General features: G+C 34.8%; 2 protein-coding genes across 6 annotated transcripts in view; one reads left to right on the top strand and one right to left on the bottom strand.

Annotated features, from left to right (window-relative positions):
• Positions 1-22,846, bottom strand: part of dntt (deoxynucleotidyltransferase, terminal) — a 160,167-nt gene extending 137,321 nt beyond the window's left edge. The window contains exons 1-3 of one of the 2 annotated variants that reach the window (XM_067385687.1): positions 22,738-22,846; positions 22,440-22,503; positions 11,918-11,978 (exon numbers count right to left, since the gene is read on the bottom strand). The gene's annotated coding sequence lies outside the window, so the exon portion shown is untranslated. Of the gene's footprint in view, positions 1-11,917; positions 12,940-22,439; positions 22,504-22,737 lie in introns of those variants that run through there. The other variant, XM_067385686.1, reaches the window with a different exon arrangement.
• Positions 10,929-27,343, top strand: part of blnk (B cell linker) — a 30,914-nt gene continuing 14,499 nt past the window's right edge. The window contains exons 1-4 of one of the 4 annotated variants that reach the window (XM_067385680.1): positions 10,929-11,209; positions 11,365-11,427; positions 21,822-21,868; positions 27,326-27,343. The exon at positions 27,326-27,343 is cut by the window's right edge and continues 48 nt beyond it. In XM_067385680.1, the coding sequence (XP_067241781.1) occupies positions 11,141-11,209; positions 11,365-11,427; positions 21,822-21,868; positions 27,326-27,343 (197 nt within the window). In that variant the 5' untranslated portion in view covers positions 10,929-11,140. Of the gene's footprint in view, positions 11,210-11,364; positions 11,428-21,821; positions 21,869-21,888; positions 22,933-27,325 lie in introns of those variants that run through there. The other 3 variants (XM_067385679.1, XM_067385682.1, XM_067385681.1) reach the window with 3 other exon arrangements.

Below are 27,343 nucleotides of genomic sequence, written 5' to 3'. Positions count from 1 at the left end.
ATGCAAGCTTTTCACCTGGTGAATGCTAAAACAGGTGCACAGCTCTGGTTTGGGTCTCACATCTAAAGACCTGTTTTATCACTGAGAATTATCACTCTTTCAACTTGATCCAGTAGAAAACATACTAGCAACACAACCAAACAAAAACAGCACAACCACAGACTGCAACAGTTGAGTTTCAGAAGTAAAAATCCCAATCATTTTCTATATAGGAGAATTAATTTTGGACGATAACAAAGCTTTACATACAAACCTACTGTGAGCTACAAGGTTGGTTAAAAGCAGAACTGCAAGTAAGTGAAAAACTTACACTTACTTGCAAAACTTATATATTTATACCGTGACTTTTAACCGAGTATGCTGGGTGGTGCATCATGTAAAAAAAAATGTGGCCAATGCAGTTACGTTGAATGGGTTTATAGCTAATATGCGAGACGCTCGCGTTCTCAGTGTTAGTTCGTCTTTGTTTGTTCATGAAAAATAGCAACACAGCGAAAAGTATGTCTAATATGTTGACCTTTTATTGAGAGTAGCCCATATTTACCTGTGGAGACGCACCTGTAAGAGTTTTTGTGATGTTTGAGTCGACGAAGGCGTGACATGTGAAAGGTGCGTTTGCAAAATATGCTGTATTTTTGTGATCCGCTAGGTGTGGCTAGTGTCACACAAACAACATTCTTCACCTTTAAACGTATCAGACATGAGTCAACAAATAAAAAACACCATTGCGTCAATCTAAATGTATGCCAGAAGTATTTTTTAAACTAATAATTAAAAATAAGTATATCATAATGAGTATTAGCAGCCTATTATAAATAAAAAATAAAATGTAATTATAATAGATATAAGTAGGCTATAATAAATACAAACCCGATTCCAAAAAAGTTGGGACACTGTACAAATTGTGAATAAAAACAGAATGCAATGATGTGGGAGTTTCAATTTTCAATCTTTTATTCAGAATACAACATAGATGACATATCAAATGTTTAAACTGAGAAAATGTATAATTTTAAGGGAAAAATAAGTTGATTTTAAATTTCATGGCATCAACACATCTCAAAAAAGTTGGGACAAGGCCATGTTTACCACAGTGTGGCATCCCCTCTTCTTTTTATAACAGTCTGCAAACGTCTGGGGACTGAGGAGACAAGTTGCTCAAGTTTAGGAATAGGGATGTTGTCCCATTCTTGTCTGATACAGGCTTCTAGTTGCTCAACTGTCTTAGGTCTTCTTTGTCGCATCTTCCTCTTTATGATGCACCAAATGTTTTCTATGGGTGAAAGATCTGGACTGCAGGCTGGCCGTTTCAGTACCCGGATCCTTCTTCTACGCAGCCATGATGTTGTAATTGATGCAGTATGTGGTCTGGCATTGTCATGTTGGAAAATGCAAGGTCTTCCCTGAAAGAGACGACGTCTGGATGGGAGCATATGTTGTTCTAGAACTTGGATATACCTTTCAGCATTGATGGTGCCTTTCCAGATGTGTAAGCTGCCCATGCCACACGCACTCATGCAACCCCATACCATCAGAGATGCAGGCTTCTGAACTGAGCGCTGATAACAACTTGGGTTGTCCTTGTCCTCTTTAGTCCGGATGACATGGCGTCCCAGTTTTCCAAAAAGAACTTCAAATTTTGATTCGTCTGACCACAGAACAGTTTTCCACTTTGCCACAGTCCATTTTAAATGAGCCTCGGCCCAGAGAAAACACCTGCGCTTCTGGATCATGTTTAGATATGGCTTCTTTTTTGACCTATAGAGTTTTATCCGGCAACGGCGAATGGCACGGTGGATTGTGTTCACCGACAATGTTTTCTGGAAGTATTCCTGAGCCCATGTTGTGATTTCCATTACAGTAGCATTCCTGTATGTGATGCAGTGCCGTCTAAGGGCCCGAAGATCACGGGCATCCAGTATGGTTTTCCGGCCTTGACCCTTACGCACAGAGATTGTTCCAGATTCTCTGAATCTTTGGATGATATTATGCACTGTAGATGCTGATAACTTCAAACTCTTTGCAATTTTTCTCTGAGAAACTCCTTTCTGATATTGCTCCACTATTTTTCACTGCAGCATTGGGGGAATTGGTGATCGTCTGCCCATCTTGACTTCTGAGAGACACTGCCACTCTGAGAGGCTCTTTTTATACCCAATCATGTTGCCAATTGACCTAATAAGTTGCAAATTGGTCCTCCAGCTGTTCCTTATATGTACATTTAACTTTTCCGGCCTCTTATTGCTACCTGTCCCAACTTTTTTGGAATGTGTAACTCTCATGAAATCCAAAATGAGACAATATTTGGCATGACATTTCAAAATGTCTCACTTTCAACATTTGATATGTTATCTATATTCTATTGTGAATAAAATATAAGTTTATGAGATTTGTAAATTATTGCATTCCTTTTTTATTCACAATTTGTACAGTGTCCCAACTTTTTTGGAATCGGATTTGTAAAAATATCAGTATTCTTTAAAAAATACGTTGAAATTGTGCAAACTGATGACTTTAACATACACACAGACTATCGATTAACATCCTCTGATAGTTACAGTACGACTAAGTTTTCATAAAAGAAAAATTCTCTATGGAGAAAATTAAATACTATGAAAAATAGTTTTAACTATGATTTTTTTCCCCCATTTGGCAAAGTCTAATTAGTTTTGTATCAAATAAAATGTGATTTTCAGTGATCAAGAACTGTCAGCAGCTCATTTTTCCTCTTGGGCCAGCAATCCGCTCACAGCTTATCCTATGAAATCCGCCATAGGCCAGCAAACCAATGAGAACTCATGACAATGATGACGCTCCATAACAAAAGCACGAAGGCACATAAGCTGCTGTAGATCAGTTTACCCGGAAGTCTCCGTAACTGGCAGATTTAAAGAAAATTACCATTGTTTGGCAAATAAATAAATTACGGACAGATACGCATTACCAATGTAGGCTTTATTGTACCTCAAACAAGGGATTTAATAGTAATTTATAATGTTAATATTAGTTGCAGTTCACAAATGGCTTGTGTATGCAGAGCATTCGTAGCATTATTAACTGTCCCACCCCTCATATTTATGTATATTATATAATACAAACCTTTGTTAGATACGATGAATCGCGATTATTTGATTTTACCACACTTTATATGTGTGTGTGTATTACATTATATGTGTGAAATCATAGGTGGCTGGTATGGATCATGGCTCATTACTCTTTAACGAATACTTTTAAAATCTCTATGGGAAAAATAAATGGGAAAAATACTTACTACACCAACCACTATTGCACAGAAACAATCAGAATACATGGGTAAACAAATAGCATTGCCCTGGCAACGACCCTCATTCTAGCAACCACACAGCAATGTGCTAAAAAACACTCAGAATACTTTTTAATCACCTAGCATCCCCCTAGCAACAATCCAGAACATCCTAGAAACTGCACAGCAACAAACTAAAAACCACTATAGCAACCTCATACTGCAAAAAGTCACTCCGAACACAAAAAACACTCACATATTCTTCAAAGAAGGCTCTTCATGTCTTATTTTCTTTGTGAACCTGCAGCATTAAAACTGGGTTAAATGTGCCATTGAAAGGAGTAAAACATATCTAGGACAGGCCTGGTATCACATTAACCGTGTTTTTCCTCTTTACCATAGTCATTGTTTGCTATTAAACTGATTCATATCTAATAGATTACACGCATATAAACACTCACATCTAAATAACGTGCAATCACAGAACTGCCTCTCTCTCTTGACAGGAACCCTTTAATTGGACCAAAAGAAAACTACAGCATTGAGAGAGATCTTGCGCACAGAATCAGTACGGGTCATTTTCTCATAACCTCAGGAAAAGAGCTCCACGATGTCTCCGTGTGTGTGTGTGTGTCTTTGACAATGATGCTACGACTCTCATTAACTTGATGCCGGAGGTTAACTGGAGTCACACTGTAGCTTTTGTGTAATCGTAAAGCCACTTCCTCTCAATTCTTCATGTCAGTGCGGGTTTGGATCAGGTCCAGAATTTAAAAAAAACGTAGGCCGGTGAAAAATGGTCTGTGCCTGAGCACCTGCAGAACAGAAGAGCGGGGACGGTTCCAGGAACAACCATATTAACAATAACTGCTATTAGTTTTGTATAAAAACACTGCATCATAATGTCTAATGCATCTTAACATTATGAAGTGGCTCTTATGGTTATAATGCGAGTCATTATTTATGATTAATGGTGCAATAATTTTTTCTTGTAAACATAATACACAATGCATCACATAAATATTATTAGCTGCGTGAGGGAGTTTGTGATGCAGCTGACGGATTCACAATATTTCCAAATAACAATATTCTCAATGACTGAATTGCACTAAAACGTTATTTTAATACAGTTTGTACATTTAAAATGCCATTCATGATTACAGTTTTACACTTGTAAATATTTAAAGGGGTGATTATGATTTCTCTTTTTTAATTTTAGTTAGTGTGTAATGTTACTGTTTGATCATAAACAACATCTACAAAGTTACGACGTTCAAAGTTCAATGCAAAGGGAGATATTTTCTTTTACAAAAATCGCTTTTTAAGAACTACAACAAATGGCTGGTAGGGACTACAACGAGCTTCTTCCTGGGTTGGTGACGTCACAAACCCCAAAATTTACATAAATCCCGCCCCTGAGAACACATGACAAAGGGGGCGGGGCCATGTTGGGCTGCTTTAGAGAAGAGGAAGAGTTGTTGTAGTAGAGTGTTGTTGTCATGCCGTCATTTTACACCAAACGAGGGTCAATTCAACACAAAAGATGAACATGACGGCACATGCTAGTGGATGAGTTGAATCAACTCCACAGCAACTACATCAATTTATCCACTGACCATTCAGAAACGTCTAAAAGTTGTAACTTCCTCCTGAGTCTCTCCATCAGTGTCGACTCCGGTTTGAACAATGTAATGCTGAACACTTTCCTCATTTTGTCTGCGTGAGATTCTCCAGCTTTGTTGTTGTTGAGCTGTTAAAGCTCCGCCCTCTTCTGGAAAGGGGGCGGGGAGCAGCAGCTCATTTGCATTTAAAGGGACACACACAAAAACGGCGTGTTTTTGCTCACACCCAAATAGGGGCAAATTTGACAAGCTATAATAAATGATCTGTGGGGGATTTTGAGCTGAAACTTCACACACACATTCTGGAGACACCAGAGACTTATATTACATCTTGTGAAAGGGGCATAATAGGTCCCTTTTAAAATGTACAAATTAATGTTGAATTTGCATTTGCAAATAGTAAAACACTTGAGGCTTAAAATACATTATATATATATAAACGCAGAACATTTTAATAGCATATATGCTATACAAGAGTGTAGTTTTTCTGAATAATAGCCAATATGCTTATGATAGCTTAAAACAGGGTTTGGTTTTATGAAGGTAAATGTAAGACATTTTAAAGACCTTTTTAAGGAGTAAATTGAAGGGAAGTCAATGTTCTCAAAATGTAAGTGTCTAAAGAGAAACACGATGAGTTGTATTAGCAACACTTCAGAGTTTGACAATACAATTTCCAACAGATATCCATTATTTAATACATTTTACAAACAAACAAAAAAACTATTTCCAACCATTAGAAATAACTTTTACGGTACCTTCTGATCAGACTGCAAAAAAAGGGATGTTGTTCCTCAGTATCTTCCAGTTCAGATGTCTAAAGATTCTCAAATCAATTTACTGGAGATGCATATTGGCAAAATATGTAGTCCAGTTTTCTGTGAAATTGATCAAAATGAAGCAAGCTCATGATTAAACAAATATCTGCCAATGGGCTCATAAAAATCAACTTAATTCAAAGAGAAGTTTTTATAACTCATTCACAGATATTTGTTTAAATTTTTCAAGACATTTGCATCTCAAGTTGATTTAAAGATATTTAAATATTTCTATTGGAAAACAGGACAAACATACTGAGGAAGAGAATCCTTTTTTTCGCAATGCATGCAACATTTAATGCCATGACTTTATGCATTTAAGACTTTCTGCTCTGACCTTTTTAAGGCCTTAATTTGTGTAAGGGCAAATGAAAACTTTTTAAGTACCACAGAAAACTTTCCACATGAGTCATTCTTTAGATGCAACAAGTTATTTGCACTTATTTTATCTTTGTGAAACCTATTTATAAGCAGTTCATTTGTCGGTGCATCTTCATAAACAGCACTTGAAACTGACCTGTCTCAAACCTTGTGTTGCGGTGCATCTTAAGTGTTTGGAGACAAACACACAGGTTTTTCTTTGAGGACTGATGATTTTTGAACATTTTGACACAAATTGGTTTCAATGACAAAAAACTTGAACTGAATTACATGGTCTTATGTAAGCCTGCTTTAAAGGTGACCTATTATGCCCCTTTTCACAAGATGTAATATAAGTCTCTGGTGTCTCCAGAATGTGTCTGTGAAGTTTCAGCTCAAAATACCCCATGGATTTATTATTATACCATGTTTTAACTGACTAATTTTGAGTGGGCAAAGAAATGTGCTAATTTGGTGTGTGTGTATGTACTTTTAAATGCAAATGAGCTCGTGCTCTCTGCCCCCAAGCTCCCAATTCCAATACACTGAGGCATAAACAATACAGGAGAAGCTCACACTGCAAATATAACTCTCAAAATGGATCGTTACAAACTGTTTGTGGTGCAGCATATCAGATCACATAGGTATGGCATATATTTTGTGGATGTTTGCTAACATTCGATTCTGAATGGGTTTGATAGCATGCTGCAAGGCTAAAGCTACACTGTTGGAGAGACTCAATAAGAATGAAGATGCGTTTACGAATTATAGTGTTTTCGAGTTAAAAATGAAAATAACGACATGGCTCTGGTCTCAGAGAATACAGTAAGAAACAATTGAAACTTTAGCCACATTTAATAATACATTAACAATATGCTAAGGAAACATTCAGAAAGACAATTTGCAAACACCATGAAATATATATGAAACTGGATCACGAACAGTTGGTATCAATCCATCTTTGAGAATCAACTTCTGTGTTTTACTGAACCTCGTGTGCAGTCTAACATAGAGGTATACGAATTTATTTGGACACATTCCCTTTATAAATAAAATTACACCACTGTGTCCTAGTGGCTCAGATGCCAGGAGTTTATGGAGACTAGTTAATGTTTACATAGCTGAGAGAGATATCACAATCTCAAGGGTTCGTTCCTGCAGTCCTTACTTCACGTAACTTTAGTGTCTCCTTTAAAGTTGAATCAACTTCATCTGTTTATTTAATAGATGAATTTTAGAATTTGAAATTGTCAGGTTAAAAGAACAGAGATATATTTCCCTCTCATTTGGACAACACTGAAGCTTATTGATTGAGAAACATTTCAGAAAACAGAAACTTGTGCGTTCTGACCATCAGCAAAAATCATTTGAAACCCGTGGGAACAAAATACACATCATAATTTCAAAGTAATATTCTTCACTATTTTTGTTATTTGTTATTGCATTAAATAGATGATGCACTGCCAAATAACTTCTGATCACATAATACGGTTTACTAGGTGATTTTGCAACTAATTTTAAATGGGGTCTAATGCTATTTCATGCATTCTGACTTATTTACACAGTTAAAAAGTTGGATTTTCATGCTAAACATGGCCAAAGTTTCGGAGTTGGACGTATAACCAAAAATACTCTTAGATAACCTTCCCAAACCCAGTGTTAAGGGGTGCTGAGAGTTTTGTGCTCACGCATTACATTGATGCGCTCTCGATATTTGTTATTATAATAACCATAGAAACTGATAGTTGCAATCACTTTTTTATTGGTTAAAATGAATGGAGAATATCTCATGTTTTTCCGTGGCTGCTCAAACCTCAGGATGGGCGCTTATGGTTTTATAAACAAGGTCCAGTCCAATGAAGGATTTACAGATCGTTTGAAACTGAAAGATGGAGCGGTCACAGCGATAATGATCCCGTTCATGAGTCAGACTGATGAGTAAAACTGCTTCAAATGTCTGTTTTGTTGGTAATAGGTGCCTAAGTGCATATAATGTAAACAACATGAACGAAGTGAATTTATAAATTCATTATTCATCATTCACTATACGCTGTATTCATTATAGTGATTCAAAAGTTATCCAGGGATAATGCATTGGTGTATTGTGTGTGTTTAAATACATTTGTTTAGCTGACCATTGATAGCTTGCAGACGATCGCTACACAAAAGCTGCGCGTGCTCATGACTCTTTAGCTCCGCTCACACGGCACGCCTCCAGGAGCTCGGCTGTTTTCGGAAAAACTCATTTGTATCTTTTATAAATATGATAAAACTAGAGACTTTTCTGAGATATGAAGGATGCACTACTGCTCTATAGGTACTCAAGATTAACATGAGATTGGAAACTGTGTTATACCTACCCTTCAAAAGGAAATGACAGATGTTAAAAAAAGCATGCAACCACATGCAAACATGCTTTACAAATGACATTGCTTCCTGTTAAAAATCCCATCTAAAAATATATTTTTAATGCACAACAACCTATCATTGTTCTCCATTACGTACTATGTGTACAAGCTATAGGTTAGACCGAGGCTAGTTGTCAAGCTTTGTGTTAAAGGCACAATATGTAAGACTTTTGGATTAAAATATCCAAAAACCACTAAAACAGCGTTTTGATGACTTGTGTACTTACATTATCCCAGATGTTTCCAAGAATGTTTAAATTCAGAGAAATAAGCAATTTTAACCAGGATTGTGTCCATGCATTGCTTATCAAAGACATCATACCTGCATTACCCTCGATTTCCGTTTTTTTTTTTTGTAGAAACCATGGAAACACTAAAGATGCTTTAAACGGGGGGTGTCACACACAGTTTCTGCCAATGTTCATCTTGAGTACATATAGTAACAGTGTATCCTTAATATCTCTGAAAAGTCTTTAGTTTTATCATATTTATAAAAGATAGATACGCTATACCGAGTCTTTCTGAAAAAAGCCGAGATCCTGGAGGCGTGTCTGCCGTCAGTGCCGTGGGTGGAGCTAAAGAGTCCCGAGCGCGCTCAGCTTTTGTGTAGAGATCGTCTGTAAGCTGTGACATTATTATAAATGAAAAGGGAACAAAAACGTTTGTGTTGTTTACATTATATGCACTTGCACACCGATTGCCAACTAAACACAGACATCTGATGCAGCTTTACTCACCAAATAAAGGCCATACTTGAAAAAATTCTGCGAAATATGTCCACAACCGGAAGGGGATCTGCAAATCCAGCGTCAAACTGGGACTTGTTTACAAAGCATTAATGAAATCCCAGGAACAAACAAACATACGTGCACAACTCCGTTGCTGCCCCAGAAAAAACAAACTTCATCTTCTGTTCCATTAACACTGGGTTCTTTGAGAAAAAGGTAATCTTTCCCTCACAACCAAAAACACACTCCTTCGGTGACAGGAGCTGCGTCTCATTTCGGAGGCTGCGTCCTCTGGAGGTCACATTTGTAGGCTGAACACTTCATCAAGGATGTCTTATTGAAGAAGAGTAACCGTAATAAAAATGATTATTCATTGTGAGGTGCAAAATACTGTAATTTCTTTCTTACTTTGCAATCTAATGGTTATTTTTCTTACATGAGACCGATGATGTGTGCAGCCTTCAAAGGGTGCAGCCCCTGAATTGAAACACAGCCATTGCTGAAAAAATCTCTCAGCTTCCGTATCCCGAATGAAATGCATTGATGGGCGTGCTCTTGCTCTGGGTGATTGTGTGTGTGTGTGTGTGTGTGTGTGTGTGTGTGTGTTTGTGTGTGTGTGTGTGTGTGTGTACTTGTTTTTGTGAAATATCAGGACACAAATGTGTATAATGACATGGGTATGACATAGGTATTACAAAAAGAGGTGAAATATGAGGACATTCAGCATGTCCCCACTTTTCAAAAGGCTTATAAATCACACAGAATGAGTTTTTGTGAGAAAGTAAAAGTGTGCACAGTTTCCTGTGAGGGTTAGGTTTAGGGGTAGGGGTAGTGTAGGGGGATAGAAAATACGGTTTGTACAGTATAAAAACCATTACGCCTATGGAATGTCCCCACATTTCACAAAAACAAGTGTGTGTGTGTGTGTGTGTGTGTGTGTGTGTGTGTGTGTGTGTGTGTGTGTGTGTGTGCGCACGCTTAGAAGTGCCTTTACAAGGAATTCCACCCTTTTATGATGTCATAAAGGCCATACTTGAAAAAAATTCTGCGAAACATGTCCACAACCGGAAGTAGTATATTTGGTATATTTGGCACAGAAATACTCTGTCATATGTCCAACTCTTGTTTTGAAACTTTGGCCATGTTTAGCATGAGAATGCAACTCTTTAACAGTGTAAATAAGTCAGAATGCATGAAATAGCATTACACCCCTCTTTAATATATTATTTTTACGAGACAAGGCAACAACTGTTTTGATATATTTATAGACAGACAACTAATTATTGTTATATAGCTCAACAAGTTTAGTCTTATTGTTTGAATCTTGAGTACCATGTTTTTTTACCATGCTTTAGAGAAAAACACTATTTTGTCAAGTGGCTAACATTTATTTTTAGTAACAATAATACAGCATTTTCTGACATGACAACCTGGTCTAATCGGACAATATCAATATTTTAAACGAGAACAAAAAAAATGGCAGTTTTAAAGTGTTGTGGGAAACAATCATGCATGTAACCAAACTGTTGTTTGAAAAATACCTCACAGTTAGTCACATGTTATAGTAGTTCCGGTCTAATATATGGTGAAAATGTGTTCTTGGTTTAATCTTTCATTTCCCTTTCTGTTTGTGCAAACTGAATTTTCCCACATAGAGCAGGGCATTACTTTAAAAAGCAGAACATTCACACTTTATTAGCACTTTATTGCGGGCTTATAATTACATGTGAAGCTAAAGAGAGTGCTTGTGGCTTTGCATTACCTACGCGAACGAATTTGTCGCCACAGAGAGAAGTGTGAGAAAACCATGTCCTGTAGGGTCAGTTACCATCACTGACAACAAGAGGAACTTCCCACATTGCATAAACGTCCCTCATACTAGCGTAAAACCTCTCCTAAATGTTAGTTATGATCTGAGCTGAGACGGGTTTAACTGACCAGGATGAGTTTACCAACCAGGGAGCAATGTGAAGGATGGAGTCCGGCGCAGGTGGCCAGCTTTCTGATTCAGGTGAGCAAATAATTAAATGTGTTAACTAGACATGCAGGCAAAGACATTTTATCCTTTAAACTAGTTTTGTTGTTTTATCTAGTGCAAAAAAGGATGAAGTGATGTTTATTCATGAATATGTAAATGAACTGAAGCTTAATTGTGTTTGTTCACAGAACAACATGAAAGACTGTGCAGATGCAGTAAAACGAAACAGGATTGACGGCTGTCGGTTTCTGGTAAGTTCCTTTCTTGGTCAAATGTTCTCTTTTGGTCAATATTGTTATTTTGCAGATGACATATTTAGCTAAATGTAATCTGTGATCTCATCATTAACATTTGATTCCATTAACCAAGTCCAATAATCATATATTTTAGATACAATCGGTGCTTTTTTTAAAACTCTTTCATATGGGGAAGTTAGCAATGTATAATGATGAGCGGAGTTAGTATGACTCAAACATCCTGCTGTGGCTTCTATAATGGATTTGCATTGATGCAGGTCTTAGACAAGCGTGAGCTATTTATTGTTTAACGTGGTCTGAGAAAACAGATGATGTGCTGAAACTGGAAACAGCTTTGGGTTAGACTGGAAACAGTCATTATATTTGCTTGTTTGATGAAACAGAAATTACACATTTCACAACATTAATGTGACACTTTTACAAAGATACTGGATATTCAATGAGAGGGGGGAAAAAAAATGAAGGAATGAAATCACATACATACCACCCCAAATGATGTTATCAGTCCAACTTTGAATTTATGATCCTCCTCCATGAGCACCGCACTGTAAAAAATAAATCCATAAAATAACGGAAAAGGCACTCATTACCTGGACATTATCCAGTAATTTTATGGACATTTCCGTTAACCCTAAAACACAAGTCAATTCAGCCCGAAATCTATGAAAATCAGTTAAATCCAAATTGTGTGTGGGTATCAATGTTTGTCGGATTGTGTGTAGAAGGCATGTGTGTAGTTTTGTGACAATGCCAAATAAAATAAAATAAAAATTTCAGCCCGAGACACTAGATAAAAAATATAAAATAAAATAAAATAAATTTTAGCCTGAGATGCTAGAAAAAAAATTAAAAAATAAAATAAAAATGTAAGCCCAAGACACTAGATAAAAAAAATTAAATGAAAATAAAAATGTCATCCCCAGACACTAGATAGATAAAAAAATAAAATACAAATTTTAGCCTGAGACACTAGATAAAAAATAAAAAAAACATTTTTAGTTTTTATATTTTAGATAAAAAAATAAAATGAAATAAAAATTTTAGCCTGAGACACTAGATAAAAAATAAAATAAAATAAAATAAAATAAAATAAAATAAAAAAACATTTTTAGTTTTTATATTTTAGATAAAAAAAAATTTAAATGAAAATTTCATCCTGAGACACTAGATAAATAAAAAATTAAATTAAATTAAAATTTTAGCCTGAGACACTAGATAAAAAAAAATTAACATAAAATAAAAAAAACATTTTTAGTTTTATATTTTCGTTAAAAAAAATAAAATGAAAATAAAAATTTCATCCCGAGACACTAGATAAATAAAAAATAAAATAAAATAAAAATTTTAGCCTGAGACACTAGATAAAAAATGAAATACAATAAAATAAAATAAAAACATTTTTAGTTTTTATATTTTAGATAAAAAAATAAATAAAATGAAAATAAAAATTTCATCCTGAGACACTAGAAAAATAAAAAATAAAATAAAATAAAAATTTTAGCCTGAGACACTAGATAAAAAATAAAATAAAATAAAATAAAAAAACATTTTTAGTTTTTATATTTTAGATTAAAAAAAAAATTTAAATGAAAATTTCATCCTGAGACACTAGATAAATAAAAAATTAAATTAAAATAAAATAAAATAAAAAATTTTAGCCTAAGACACTAGATAAAAAATAAAATAAAAATTCAGCCTGAGACACTAGATAAATAAAAAATAAAATAAAATAAAATAAAAACTTCTTTCTAAAAACCTGTTCTGATTTTTTTTTTTTTCTCTCTCATTTAAAGTATGCTGAAAATGAAATACATCGTTCCTCATTTTTATTGTGTTGACTCAGCAAAGAGTGCTATGACAAAAAATAAAACTTACGGCCTCCTTTTTTTCAGAACCTACTTCCTAAATACTGATTGGCCAAAAGTCCAGTCATTTGATTTACTGGAAAAAGGCCTTTTCTTTCACTTGTAGGCTAACAAGTGTTAATATGGCACTGGAAGTTGTTGAAGTAGCAGCGTGCCGCATGTTTTAGACATGTTTAGACATCAGTGTCCTCCTGAATGGGTGCTAAGGGCATATATTAGATATCTTTGCATATTCATGTGGCATTTATGCAGTAACCATCTGGTGAAAGAGTCTGTAGATCACAGGAACGTCTCCTCTGACACTCGGCGAGTGTGTGCTGAGAGCGTGATGTGCCGTTTGTAAACTCTGCACACAACATGATGACTTTCACTACAGTGTTGGGGAGTAAATGACCAACAATACTTTACTGCATTTTTCTGTTGAAAGCTATAGCAAGATACTTCATCAACAAGAAGCAGAGTTCATAAAACAACCGAATGATGTCATGAGCTGCTTGCAACTTCAAAAGCAGTTTTCAATTGCTCTGGTTTCAGATCAGTTTGAAAGATTAAATGTGTCACCACTGTGTCCTGGAGTCTCTTGTCTTTGAGTTGTGTTTAGACTGAGCACTTGGTCAAACTTGGTGATCTTGTGGTTCTTGATATTTTATTCCTCAGATGTCTCTGACTGCTTTCAGACAGTTTTGGACTGAGTTGCAAAAGCAAAGGGGCGAGTGGATGTGGGACTCGAGGGCCCTCGCGGAGCCGAGCTGAGACTCTGTGCGCCGCTTATGTGAAAGCTGAGCTTTTTAATATGCAGCTGTGATTCCAGGTCTCTCTCTCTCTCTCCAACTCCTGGAAAAACTCTACATAAATAATTCACCTCAGCAAGCAGCATCCAAGGAGGTGCCCAGGCGAAATATTCGATATTTTATTCTGTGTCAAAAGGCTAAGCTTGATTTTAGGCAGGGCGATTTTCTTGTCTTTGTCTCTGCAGAGTTACAGAGATTCGGAGAGCTCAACCTCTTGCATTTGTCTCTATTAGATCCTTCAGATACTTACGAAAGATTCTTCGCTAAATTCAGCTGTCAGGGGTTTTGATGAGTAATGCGAGTATTACTCTGAAAGCAGAAAGATATGTGATAAACATTTTTATTTATCGCTCAATATTTGAGTTTGAGGCTAACTAATGGCCTATTCTTGTGGCGTGTCAAAGTTTACATGCTTTGCAATCAAACTATAAAAAATTAAATAAGCCTTCAGCTCGAGATGCTCCAACATCTCCGTGACCCAAATAAAATAAAATAAAAAAAAAAAGGAAATAAAAGGAAATAAAATAAAATCTTCAGCCAGAGATGCTCCAGCATCTTCACGACCCAAATAAAATTAATTAAAAATAAAATAAAATAAAATAAAATAAAATAAAATAAAATAAAATAAAATAAAATAAAATAAAAGTCTTCAGGCAGCATCTCTGTGGCCTAAAATAAAAATAAAAGCCTTCAGCCCCCCCCAAAAAAATAAATTAATTAAATTAAATTAAAAATAAATAAAATAAAATAAGTCTTGAGCTTGAAATGCTCCAGCAACTCTGCAACCCAAAATAAAATTAATTAATTAATTAATTAATTAAGCCTTCAGCTTGAGATGTTTCATCAAATTGACTCAAATAAAAAAATAAAATAATAAAACAAAATAAAATAAAATAATGTGGCCTAAAATAAAATTAATTAATTAATTAATTAATTAATAAATTAAGCCTTCAGCTTGAGATCCTCCATCTCACTGACTAAAAAAAAAAAATAAATAAAAAAAACACAATAAAAAAATAAAATAAAATAAGCCTTCAGCTTGAGATGCTCCAGCATCTCTGCAACCCAATTAACAAAATAATATAAAATAAAATAAAAATAATAATATACAATAACAAAATTAAATTAAATTAAATTAAATTAAATTAAATTAAATTAAATTAAATTAAATTAAATTAAATTAAATTAAATAAGCCTTCAGCCCGAGATGCTCCATCTCATTGACTCAAATAAAAAAAAAAATGACTAAAATAAAAAATAAATAAATAAATAAAATAATAAACCTACAGCCCGGGATGCTCCAGCAACTGTGCAACTGTGCAAACAATTAATAAAATAAAACAATATAAAATAAAACAATTAAATAAAATAATAAATGCATTGGGAAAATAACGCACACATTTCCTTCAGATAATGTAAAAATTTAATTCAAACTAAAGTTGCATTAAAAGGAAACTCATAAGAGTATCTACTAAAAAGGGCAAAATGAAAGGAGGCCAAAGAATTTTAACATAAAAAAATAAGTACGTAAAATAGAGTATTTACATTATTCAGGAAGAATTAGGACATTAATCATCTCTCTGTGAGTCTCAGAGGACATTTTTATCCTTCTGATGCTCTCCTTATCATTTATTAACAGTCATCAAGATCTGTCCATTTTATGACTTGTTAATATGTGCCAATACTTCAAAACACTCAAAGTTATGCACTTTCCCCAACTCACAAAAAGTACACTTTGAATGCATAGCACAAGGAGGTGAATTGGGACGCAGCCTCAGTTTCACTGCTGGGTAAGGGCTCCACCTAGTGTTGGAAATAAGGAAAAGGCCTGTTAAGGTTTTCTGATAACACACCCTAAGTCATTTATAGAGTGGTCAAAGTACTACGGAAATATCTATTGTTGCATAATTCAGTAAGATATTACAGTATTTCCTTTCAAACATAACCAGTGTGTCCGAAAAGAAACACGAAGATGCAAAATTAGCAAGGGACATAACTTACTCACTGGATTAGTCATGGTTACTGAAGGTACAAACTTAGCATACTAGTGTAAGCATAAATCCTGTATCCCTAATAAAGCCAGAAAAGTTTATTGTAACAAAAAAAATAAAGATCATATTTTCTTTGTTGTATGATTTCACCTTTTTCGTCTCAACTTTTGTTACTTAGAAATCACATTCTCTAAAGTAATATGCTGTTTAATTGTTTAATGTTATATTATTATATTATTTAAGAGAGCAGATTCTCATCAGCTACACCAATATTCATTCATAGGGGAAAAAAAGTTATAATGGCAGAATATATTTTATTTTAATTCTATGAAACACCCTATGTCAGAGACATAATATTTTTCACAGTTGTACCTTTGCTATGACTATACGTGGTACAAATGCAACTGAAATGCATTAAATTACAGGGAAAACAATAATTGATATCACTTAATCAAAAACAAAGCATTATAATAACAATATTTACCCATGTATACCCATTAAATATTTAAAGTGTTTCAAAGAAACACTTTTGAGTGACAAAAACTGCTGAGTCAAATTCTGAAACTGACAAAAATCTGTTTCATAAAAACCAATATACAGAAATGAATCAGTGTCCAAATTTAACTACTATTAATTTAAGCACAAATACGTCACAGAAAATGTTATTCTTGTTTCTACAAGTTTCTATTAAGCAAAGTTACTGAGTGTGTGTGTGTGTGTGTGTGTGTGTGTGTGTGTGTGTGTGTGTGTGTGTGTGTGTGTGTGTGTGTGTGTGTGTGTGTGTGTGTGTGTGTGTGTGTGTGTGTGTGTGTGTGTGTGTCAGAAACATTCAAACAGAACACGACTGTCACTGAATATTACTGATTCCCTGTGTAGAAATTCACCTTGAAGCAGAGTGTAAATTATGGAGGGATTTGGAGGCTTGATCCCCCTGAAGGATGCTGGGGGGGGGGGGGTCAAAGAAAGCAGTCTACCTGTAATATGAAGCTTTACCTTTAAATGTGAAGATACATTTCTAGCTCTGACTGATTTAAAATCGTAATTTTGGCCACCCCCGCAAATGGGTCATACCATTAACATGACCTGAATTAAATCAAAGTCCCTTTAAGACAAGTCATTTCACTTGACAGCCATCTTTGAAACGCCTCTCGGGCATGCAAATGCAGCTCCTATCTCTTTGAATGGGGAAACATCAAATTCTTCAAAGCTGTTCACCAAGCTTTCGATTCAATTTCATATTTAAAACCACAAATGAAATCTGAAGTTATTTTTCAGGCTGGATCAAGCTAATGCGCATGTGCAGTCCTAAGCGCGCGTCTGACTGTTTCTATGAACCGGAGCTTCTAACGGCCGCTGCAATGACACAATACCTTTACCAATCAGCGATTGGCTCTTATTTAGAAGGCGGGACTTATTCCGCCATATTGCGCGTTGCACTTTCTTCCATGAGTGACGCATCTTGTGTTATTCCATAGTCTTTCATTAAATACGCTATAAAAGCGCACTCATTCAGGCACGTGCTTTTCTTGCATGGATTTGAAGTCGTCATCTAGTTGGTTGAATTCTACAGGATGTTCGGAGATGTGTGTGTCACGTTCTTTAACACTAGAACTACCAAGGCAGTCATTTTGACCGTTTTAAAGATTTGCAGTGTAATAACTTTGTTGAAATAAAACCCATATAACTACAGTTCCATGACTTTTCTTAAATTAATGTAAATTTTATTTTAACATTGTTATTTTATTAAAATTACAAAACACAAGAGTTCTGAGTATTTCTACCTTGAATGGCCATAGCGGTCAATTTGACCGCACATAGCCTATTACAGGCGTTGTATCTCCTCAGCGCTTTTTCCCGCCGTTAAAGATGTGCGTAGCTGTTGCCTAGCAACCTTTCTCTGGCAGTTTTGTATGCTTTTGCTAAGCTAAAACTTAGCTTTACCGTCAAAATGGCAACAAGAAAGAAAATGACTGTCACTGAGGTTTTATCCTTGCTTGAGAACATTGATGATGCAGAGTCTGATTGAGGAGCAGAGAGCGATATCTCTTGGTCTCTTGACAGTTCGTCTGACACTGATTCTGAGAGTGATTCAGAGATAATTCTGGTTCGTAAAAAAAGGAGAGTGGACACTTCAAATTCGACAACTGTCATTTCATCTGCTACTTTGGGTATGTTATCGATACTATCCTGGCTGTTATCAATAATTACGCACTTCAATATCTTTGTATGAATAAAGACAGATGTAATCATTTCCAAAATTCACAATATGTTTTTATCTAACGAAATATTCTGCTTCATTTTATATTTGTTGACATTTTGACTTTCAAAAACAACATTTTAACTGCGGTGAAAAACTTTGATCTCCAGCTTGCCGGATGCAAATTGCGGAAAGCAAATTGCGGCATGCACTTTTGTGGGAGGTCTACTAGATCTTACACAATAATATCACGAACATATTATATTATGTATGCTTAAATTACCCCACATTTTTCATAAAACATGACCATAGAAGCTTTGAAGTAAATATAACATGACAAAAATGACATTCACTGCTGTCTGGTATGAACAGTCAAAATGACCGCTATTGGCAGTTCTAGTAGTTATAGAATTCCGGTAGTGCTAGTGTTAACGGTCCACCTGGAAACAAATGCATTAACGCCAAACCCCCTTGTGGAAGAAGAAGGTTGTCATCAACTGTGACAATGAATGCTTACCAGGATCAACTAAATGCAGGATTTCCTAAAAGATGTGAAGTTCGTAAATTATTCATTCTTGAATTAATAATTTATTAGATGCACGCCGGTCTGTTATTGTAGGGACATCAACTTTACATTTTCACGCCCCTAAACATGACGTGGAACTGTGATTGGTTGCGTTACATCCTCTTGGGCGGTCCTTAGCCAATGAAAGCTGTGATAGGCTGCGTTCCACTCCACTTTTAGACACACACTCGCGAACTTCCCTAAACACTTTCCCTCAGGGGAAATCCTGCCACCATTTTGAAGTGGACGAGTGAAGTTTATATGGACAGACCCTCGTCCCCTCAATTTTGACCAAGTGAGCGAATCTACTCCGATGTACACTTCAAGCAGCTCTATATCCCACAATTCAACTTGATTGTGACGTCACAGCAGATCTCGCTTAACTTAAGTGTATGATATATTATTTTGAGAATTAATTGCATAATAGTGTATAATATATTAATTATGTTGAGATTTAATCACATAAAACTTGTAGCTACCTTATGTTCACAGTCAAAGTTTAAACTATTTTTTTTTTTCGTTGGTTTAATTTTATTTTTCTCCAACAGGTCATAGGATTTTATATATTTTCCCTAACAACTTATGCATATAGAATGGTGCATTAAACAAATTCATAAGGGAAAAAAAGGGATTTAAATAATAAATCAGCTCCATAGTGAATTAGCCTTTCGCCGAGCCCCGCCCCCCTTAGTTACTGTTGCTTTGTCCGACAAGCCGTGGCGCTGTCATTCCACACGCAGTGAAAAATACATCACGGAACAAAGAGGATACTGACCACACATCGACAGACAAGACAGAGCAGGTTACTTATGATATTAAACAAAGTCCCAGCTTTCAAACCGTGTAGTTATTAAAGAAATTCAAACAATAAAAACCGTTTTGTTGCTCTTTAATGTGTCGTGACCATGTCGTGACAGATTGCTGTAGCGCCTCAGCTCAACCGCTCGTAAAAACCGATCATCTCTTCCTATTAGTCCATGAACATGAGAATGAAAGTTGTTTTAAACGCGGAAAGACGTCAATACACACCATTTTTCAAGTTTAACTCCACCGAGGTTAATCTTTTAACTACTGGCTGCTTTGTTGGACAAAATGGCGGATGCGGCGTTCTGATTGGTTAGATCGATTGTCAATCAAACTAAGGCTGCATCCGAAAACCTAGGTAGCTGTCTTGCTGCCTCGCTATCTTATAAGAGAATGACTTGTACGGCAGCATTTGTGTATGAAGGTACCTCACGAAATTGATTTCGGACAGACTTCTGAGGCAGCGTAACAGTTTAATGATCTACAGCAATATAGCGCGAGCTTTGGTGAGAACTAAACAAATATTTAATTACTACAGTAGTCATTTCTCGATAGAAATTATATCAAAATTGAAATATGTTGATCAAAATCGTAATTTGTACACAAACTGATCAGCAAACGCAACTTTCGGACGCCATCTTTATTTTTCTAGCTCAACTGTCACAGAATGGAAAGCACAGGATTGTGGGATATCAAAGGCAGCTAAGGATACATCTATGCTTCCTTCAAAAATCGATCTGAGGAAGGTATCTCATGAGAGAGGAAGTGAAGCTAACATTGGATTCGGACGTGCCTTGATGCCTTCTTACCTTGAAATGTGTCCTCGGAAGGCAGCATTTTTCAGTTTTCGGATGCAGCCATAGTGATCAAAGGTTTAGTGTGTTTCGTTTAAACCTTATTCCATCAGTAGTGGGCACTCATGCAACACAAGCAATGACGCACATCCGAGTCCACGAGACGGAGGGAAGTTAGCGAGTGTAGGAGTGGAACGCACCCATCGAGTACCTTTTAAAGTATCTTAGCACATCAAATAAAGATTGTATCAATTACATTTTTACACCACTAGGTGGCAACAAGTGACTGTTAAAATGTATTCGGCATTGAATCATTCATTCAAGAGATTCGTTCAAAAATGATTCATCCAGTAATTGAACAACTGAAGCATTTATGAATCATTCATTCAAACCGATTTTTTGAAATAATTCATTTAAATTAATTAAACATTTTTAAATAGGCTGCAGTAATTAAAGGGTTAGTTCACCCATAAATGAAAATAATGTCATTTATTACTCACCCTCATGTCGTTCCTTATGTCGACCTTCATTCAGAACACAAATTAAGATATTTTTGATGGAATCAGATGGCTCACCGAACCTCTCAGGATCCAGAAAGCTACTAAAAACGTATTTAAAACGGTTCATGTGACTACAGTGGTTCAACCTTAATGTTATGAAGCAACGAGAATACTTTTTGTGTGCCTAAAAACCCTAAAATAATGAATTTTCAACAATATCTAGTGATGGCCGATTTCAAAACACTGCTTTGAAGCTTTATGAATCTTTTGTTTCGAATCAGTGATTCGGATTATGTATCAAACTGCCAATCATGTGAATCAAATGAATCGTAAAGCATCGGATTTCATCCAAAATAACTTAATTTGTGTTCTGAAGATGAACGAAGGTCTTACAGGTGTGGAACGACATGAGGGTGAGTGATGTAATGTAATGACAGAATTTTCATTTTTGGGAGAACTAACAATTTAATATTTTGTCAGAAGCTCTAGTAAAATTCATGATATTTTGTTTGGCTTTCATCTGGAGAATTCATCTGGTTTTTAGCAGGACTTAAAATCTGGAAAATAAAACCTCAGATGAACAACAACACATGACTTCTCACGCCGTGTCAGTATTTACTGAACAAAAATAAAGCCATGAGTCACAAACTAAGTACACCCTATGATTCAACTGCATAAAGATCCACTTTTTACAGAAATAACTTAGTAATCATTTTCTGTTTGACTTCATCAATCTCTCACATCATTCTGGAGGAATTTTGGCCCAATTTTCTTTACAGCGTTGCTCCGGTTTATTGAGGTTTGTGGGTCAATGCACAGCTCTCACCACAGCTTTTGGACTTGACTGGACCGTTGTTTGAAACTTGTTGTTTCTTTTTCAGACTCTGTCGGACGGTGACCTCAACAAGTTCAGCCTCATTCATCGGCCGTAAGGAATCAGTTTCTGTTCTATTTCTACACTAACCTCCACACCCAGTTGCTTGTTTGTAGAAACCAGCCGTAAATTCCCAGTATTTTTTCTCATGTGTTCCTCATTGGTCAATGATTATCTGCAGCAATGAGGAAACTGTCTACTAGTTTTACTTACACACGCAAAATGGGTTTCTAACAAAATATTTTCACTACTAATATACTATAAGATATAGGAAGTTAAGCATTAGCAATAAAAAAAAAAATGGGTAATGCTTTACCTAAAGCCTATAATATATTGATTTTAATGCATTAATTATGCCTTGTAATGCACCTTATAATGCATCTTATGAATTATTGTAACCACATATTTATTGTTACACCTTTAGAAGTTTAATGCATAATCTACAAATACTATAATGCATTTTAACTTTGGTTTTATTAATGAAAAGATATAATGCATGGAAGTATGTAGTTGTCACAATATCTACAAATATAGTACAGTTACTACTGTATATTATAACATTGGTTTCATTGACCAACAGAGAAATACTATTGCAACCAAAAATAAAGCATACACTTTCACTAACCTTTTCAAAACCTTTTAAGAAAAGCCATGCAGTTTGTTTCATATCCATGGAGAAAAATACTTAGCTGGGAAAAAATGTGTTAAATTACTATTACAAATGCATACAATTCATTGAGAGAAACCATTCATAATTATTATTAGGCATAAAAAGGCTGTAAAAAGCACAGACGGAGAACTGAGAATACAGAGATTCAAGAAATGGCAAAATTTCATTGAACTGAATCAGTTCAGAGTGACTTCACTCTAAATATAGAGGTAACATGACATTCAACGGTAGTTTCAAAATCCTCATTACGAACCACTTCTGTGGAAAATCGCCCTCCTCTTCACAGCTGCAGCATGTGCTGCTTAACCACCGACGTCCAACACACTCATTATGAGCACTAGCTGCCACTCGACTACTAGTTCATACTAAAAACCTGATACAATCCCTATAGCTAACACAGAATGGAGCAACTCAACAAACTCGCGGCTCCTGCTACTGTTAAACTTAGGTAAGAAAATCTGTTTTGCTGCTATTTATGCTTAAGGAAGTTGTCTGTGCTTTGTTTCAATCAGATTAGCATTGGGTAACAAGGATTAAGAAGTGCTTTTTCAATGGATCTAAAAGTTTGCATTTGTCAAATCTATAATGACAGGTGTATGTTTTTAATAAAAATGTTGTTTTTTTATCCGCATCGCTCAAACTGTAGTAAATTATATTATTTACAAAATGTAAAAGCATTTAATCAGCAATAACTCCAGTGTGATTTATCAGTAACTGTACGTGACGCCAGTAAATGTGTCATGTGACTGACTTTTATTGACTGAAGTTAAAGAGTTTGAGGCTGGAATTGTGTTGAATTTCAGCACTGCTGTGAAGTTGCGTGAGGACTGTAATTATGTTCATTATATGTCTCAGTCGCCGCTGCCTCTCCTGCACAAACACAGACGTGAAGTCACTCAAACAGTTAACTTTGTATCTGATAAGCTATTAAAACCCACAATTCAATGGTGTTACGCTTGAATAGAAACGCCTGAGAGCTTCACAGAGCATATTAACCACTGCTTGTGTACTGATTCCTCTATCTATCTATCTATCTATCTATCTACACCGAAAAAAACAAAACGTAAAATTTACTTAATTTTTCTTTCGTAAGTTTTTGCACGCATAATTTTTAAGTACATTTCAAATATGGAATTAAGTAACTCTACTTAACTAAGTTAAGTAAAATTTAACAAAGAAAATATGTAATTTTAACTTGGCCAGTAAAAGGTTGAGTAATTTCTACTTTGTTGAAGTTTTTTATGCAATACATTTTACTCAAACAATTTAACACTGAATTAAACCATGCTTTTAAAGTGTATGCTTTACTTAGAAACATCTAAGGAGATAATACAATATCTTCATATTAAAAGTAACGCAGCGCTTGAACACAGAGACCTCAGTACTTGGTTCACAATGACGATAACATTCGATGGATCGTTTTGAGTGTGAATGTGGCATTTTGAGTAGAAAATGAACTCCAAATATCAGAAAATGTTAAGTTACTAAACATAACCACAAAAGCAATGATAAAACAGTGTAAAAACAGCTGGAAAACAGTGAAGAATCAACCTCATTAATTATTCAAGACCCAGTGCATGATGGGAACTCCAGTATCAGAAAACTTGCGTAGTTTTACTTAATTTTATAATGTTGATATTTACGCATTAATTTCTACAAGCTTAAATTGAGTACTAATAGAGAATTTACTTTACTATCTATTTATTTGAATATCTATCTACAGTATATATCAGGGGTGTAACGGTTCTCTGTAAAAAAATCACGCACTTGTACCGTGGTTCATCCAAAATTTGACGTCGCATCTATAATATGGTTTGTTAAAAACAACAACGTGTAATGTATGTTGCAGTCGATGGATATGCATTCTAGTTTCCTAATACGTTATAATAGAGATGATTAAAAGAACATGGACAAAGCAGTCACTCGTTGTAAACAAATGTTCAATAACGTGCTGAAAGCTCTATGAGCAGTCATTTACGCCGCCATCACCCGACCCGGGTGTTGATAGCGCACAACGCGAGCGCAGGTGAGACCTGAACATCTCACGTTGCTATCTGTGTATAAACTAAACTCTTTTAAACCTTTCCAATTTAAACATTCAACCGTAAGACACGAAAGAGAACCCGTGCGCGCTATGAGATTTGTGTGTACTCATTTGAAGCGCCTGAACGGACAAATTCACAAAAAAATGATGTCAACATGCCCATCTTAGCGAGTATCCTAACAAACAGAGTAGGCTAGGTTATGTCTTGTTTCTAAAAAACTATTGTTAGATACCTGACAAACCTGTAAAGCATTGTTTATTTTATTTGTATCTTAGCGCTTATTTATTTATTTGCTGTTTATTGTAGTTATTTTCTTTATCCTTAATTGACAATTGTCCTATTTTTTTTACTGAAAATAGCACATAGGTCTGTGTACTTTTCTTTTTTCCCCATTCCTTTTTCCTTTTTTAAACCAGAAATGAAATATGGAAAACGCATTTTTTTATTTTAACACAGATGAATAGAATTAGCTGATACAAGCTAATTTTCCTTATGCAAGTTATTATTTTATTAAAAATATTTAAATAAATGATATACAACTTGTTTTTTTAATATGTAAAAATGCCAAATTTAATATTAATGTTTTTGCGTCATACACAAACACTAAAAGCGCCCTCAAGTGCCTTTTCCTCTGGGGTCAATATATGCATTGCAACAAAACGCCTAAAAAGAAGACAATGATTAATTTTCATTTTAATTTGTTAAATTATTATGTTTTTACAATTATATTTGAACCTAAGAACCATTTCTAAACCTTATCTCTTGTTTAGCGCTCCAACACATATCGAGTTTCCGCTTGTATAGCCTATCGATCCCGTCACTCTGTTTTATATGAATAAGGCCAAAACGATATCTAAATTACATTGACTTTTTTTGTCTGGCTCTTAGGTGTTTTATATTGTTTTTAGGGCTGTCAAATGATTAATCAAGATTAATCGCATACAAAATAAAAGTTTGAGTTTGCCTAATATATGTGTGAGTACTGTGTGTAATTATTATGTATATATAAATACAAACACATTCATGTATATATTTGATAAATATTTACAAGAATATGTATTTATTTATATTTTTATATTATATATTTATATTTATATTACATATTTATAGTATGTATTTATTTATACATTGCACACAGTACTCACAAGTATATTATGCAAACTCAGACTTTTATTTTGTATGTGATTAATCGCGATTAATCGTTTGACAGCCCTAATTGTTTTATATTTTTTTGGGATTAGGATTTGCTTTATATGCTATAGGCTACACTGATCTCCTGCTGTTCAAATTGAAAATACCCTAACAAATTATACACCAATATGTAATTTTCATGAAGTCAAAATTTTCATGCCCTTTTCCTCAGTGGAGGTTTGACATGAAATGTTTCTCAATTCTCATTGTAAGCAATGCATTACGGCCGCGTCGCTGGGACATTAACGCTTCACGTTGCTTAATCCTACAAAAACAACAACCAACAAAACTAATTTCTCACACATTTTCTTGTCATCAACAGCATCTAAGACAACAGCAATGTGGAAAGTGGAAATACAATATTTTTATGTTTAGCGTTTCTAACGGTTTTCTATAACACTGAACATGTAAGCGAGTTGCCTTAAAAACGAAAAAGGAATGGACGCAAAAGTACACAGACCCACATACCATTCCCCTACTATCTATCTATCTATCTATCTATCCATCCATCCATCCATCCATGCTGGGTTAAAAACAACCCAAGTTGGGTTGAAAATGGACAAACCCAGCGATTGGGTTGTTTTAACCCAGCGGTTGGGTTAAATGTTTGCCCAATTTTATTTAAACCAACTATTGTTTAAAAATTGCTATATGGCTAGTTAAAAATGAACCCAAAATAGTTGGGAAATTAAAAACCAGATGCAATTAGAGACAACAATAATAGACAAAAGGTGAATGTTTATTAATAAGCTTTAATATTTTATTCATATAAATTTAATAGTTTAATAGTTTATTAATATACATTTATTAATAAGCAATTTAATGAATGTTTATTGTTTAATAATTATTCATTGAACATTAATAAATGTTCATTTCCAACATACTTCGGGTTAATTTTAATTAAGCAATACAGTAATTTTTAAACAATAGTTGAGTTAAATAAAACTACCCAGCAGGTTGGGCAAACATTTAACCCAACCGCTGGGTTAGTCCATTTTCAACCCAACTTGGGTTGTTTTTAACCCAGCATTTTTTAGAATCTATCTATCTATCTATCTATCTATCTATCTATCTATCTATCTATCTATCTATCTATCTATCTATCTATCTATCTATCTATCTATCTATCTATCAATCATTAAAAGTTTGGTGTCTGTAATTCCTGTGATCTCTCTTTTTTCTGAAAGAAATTAATACTTTACTCAAGGATCCATTAAACTGATCAAAACCGACAGTAAAGACATTTATATACATTTAAAATAAACTGAACTTTCTATTCATCAAAGAAAAAATAAAATGTATCAGTTTCCACAAAAATATGCAGCAGCACAACTATTTTCAGCATTGATAATATTTAGAAATGTTTCTCGAGTATCAAATCATCATATTAGAATGATTTCTGAAGGATCATGTGACACTGAAGACTGGAGTAATGATGCTGAAAATTCAGCTTTGATCACTGGAATAAATTACAGTTTACTATATATTCACATAGAAAACTGCTGTTTTAAATTCTAATATTTCACAACTTTCACTTACAGATCCCACACTTTTAAACAGTAATGTACATGTGCTTTTTTTAACTCATCGTGATTTGTTTTTCAGGCAACTCCAAAAAATGGT

The sequence above is a fragment of the Chanodichthys erythropterus genome, chromosome 5 (assembly GCF_024489055.1).
Source record: "Chanodichthys erythropterus isolate Z2021 chromosome 5, ASM2448905v1, whole genome shotgun sequence".
NCBI lineage: Eukaryota > Metazoa > Chordata > Actinopteri > Cypriniformes > Xenocyprididae > Chanodichthys > Chanodichthys erythropterus.
The sequence above is the reverse complement of the archived record's forward strand: the minus strand, read 5'-3'. Positions and strand labels throughout refer to the sequence as shown.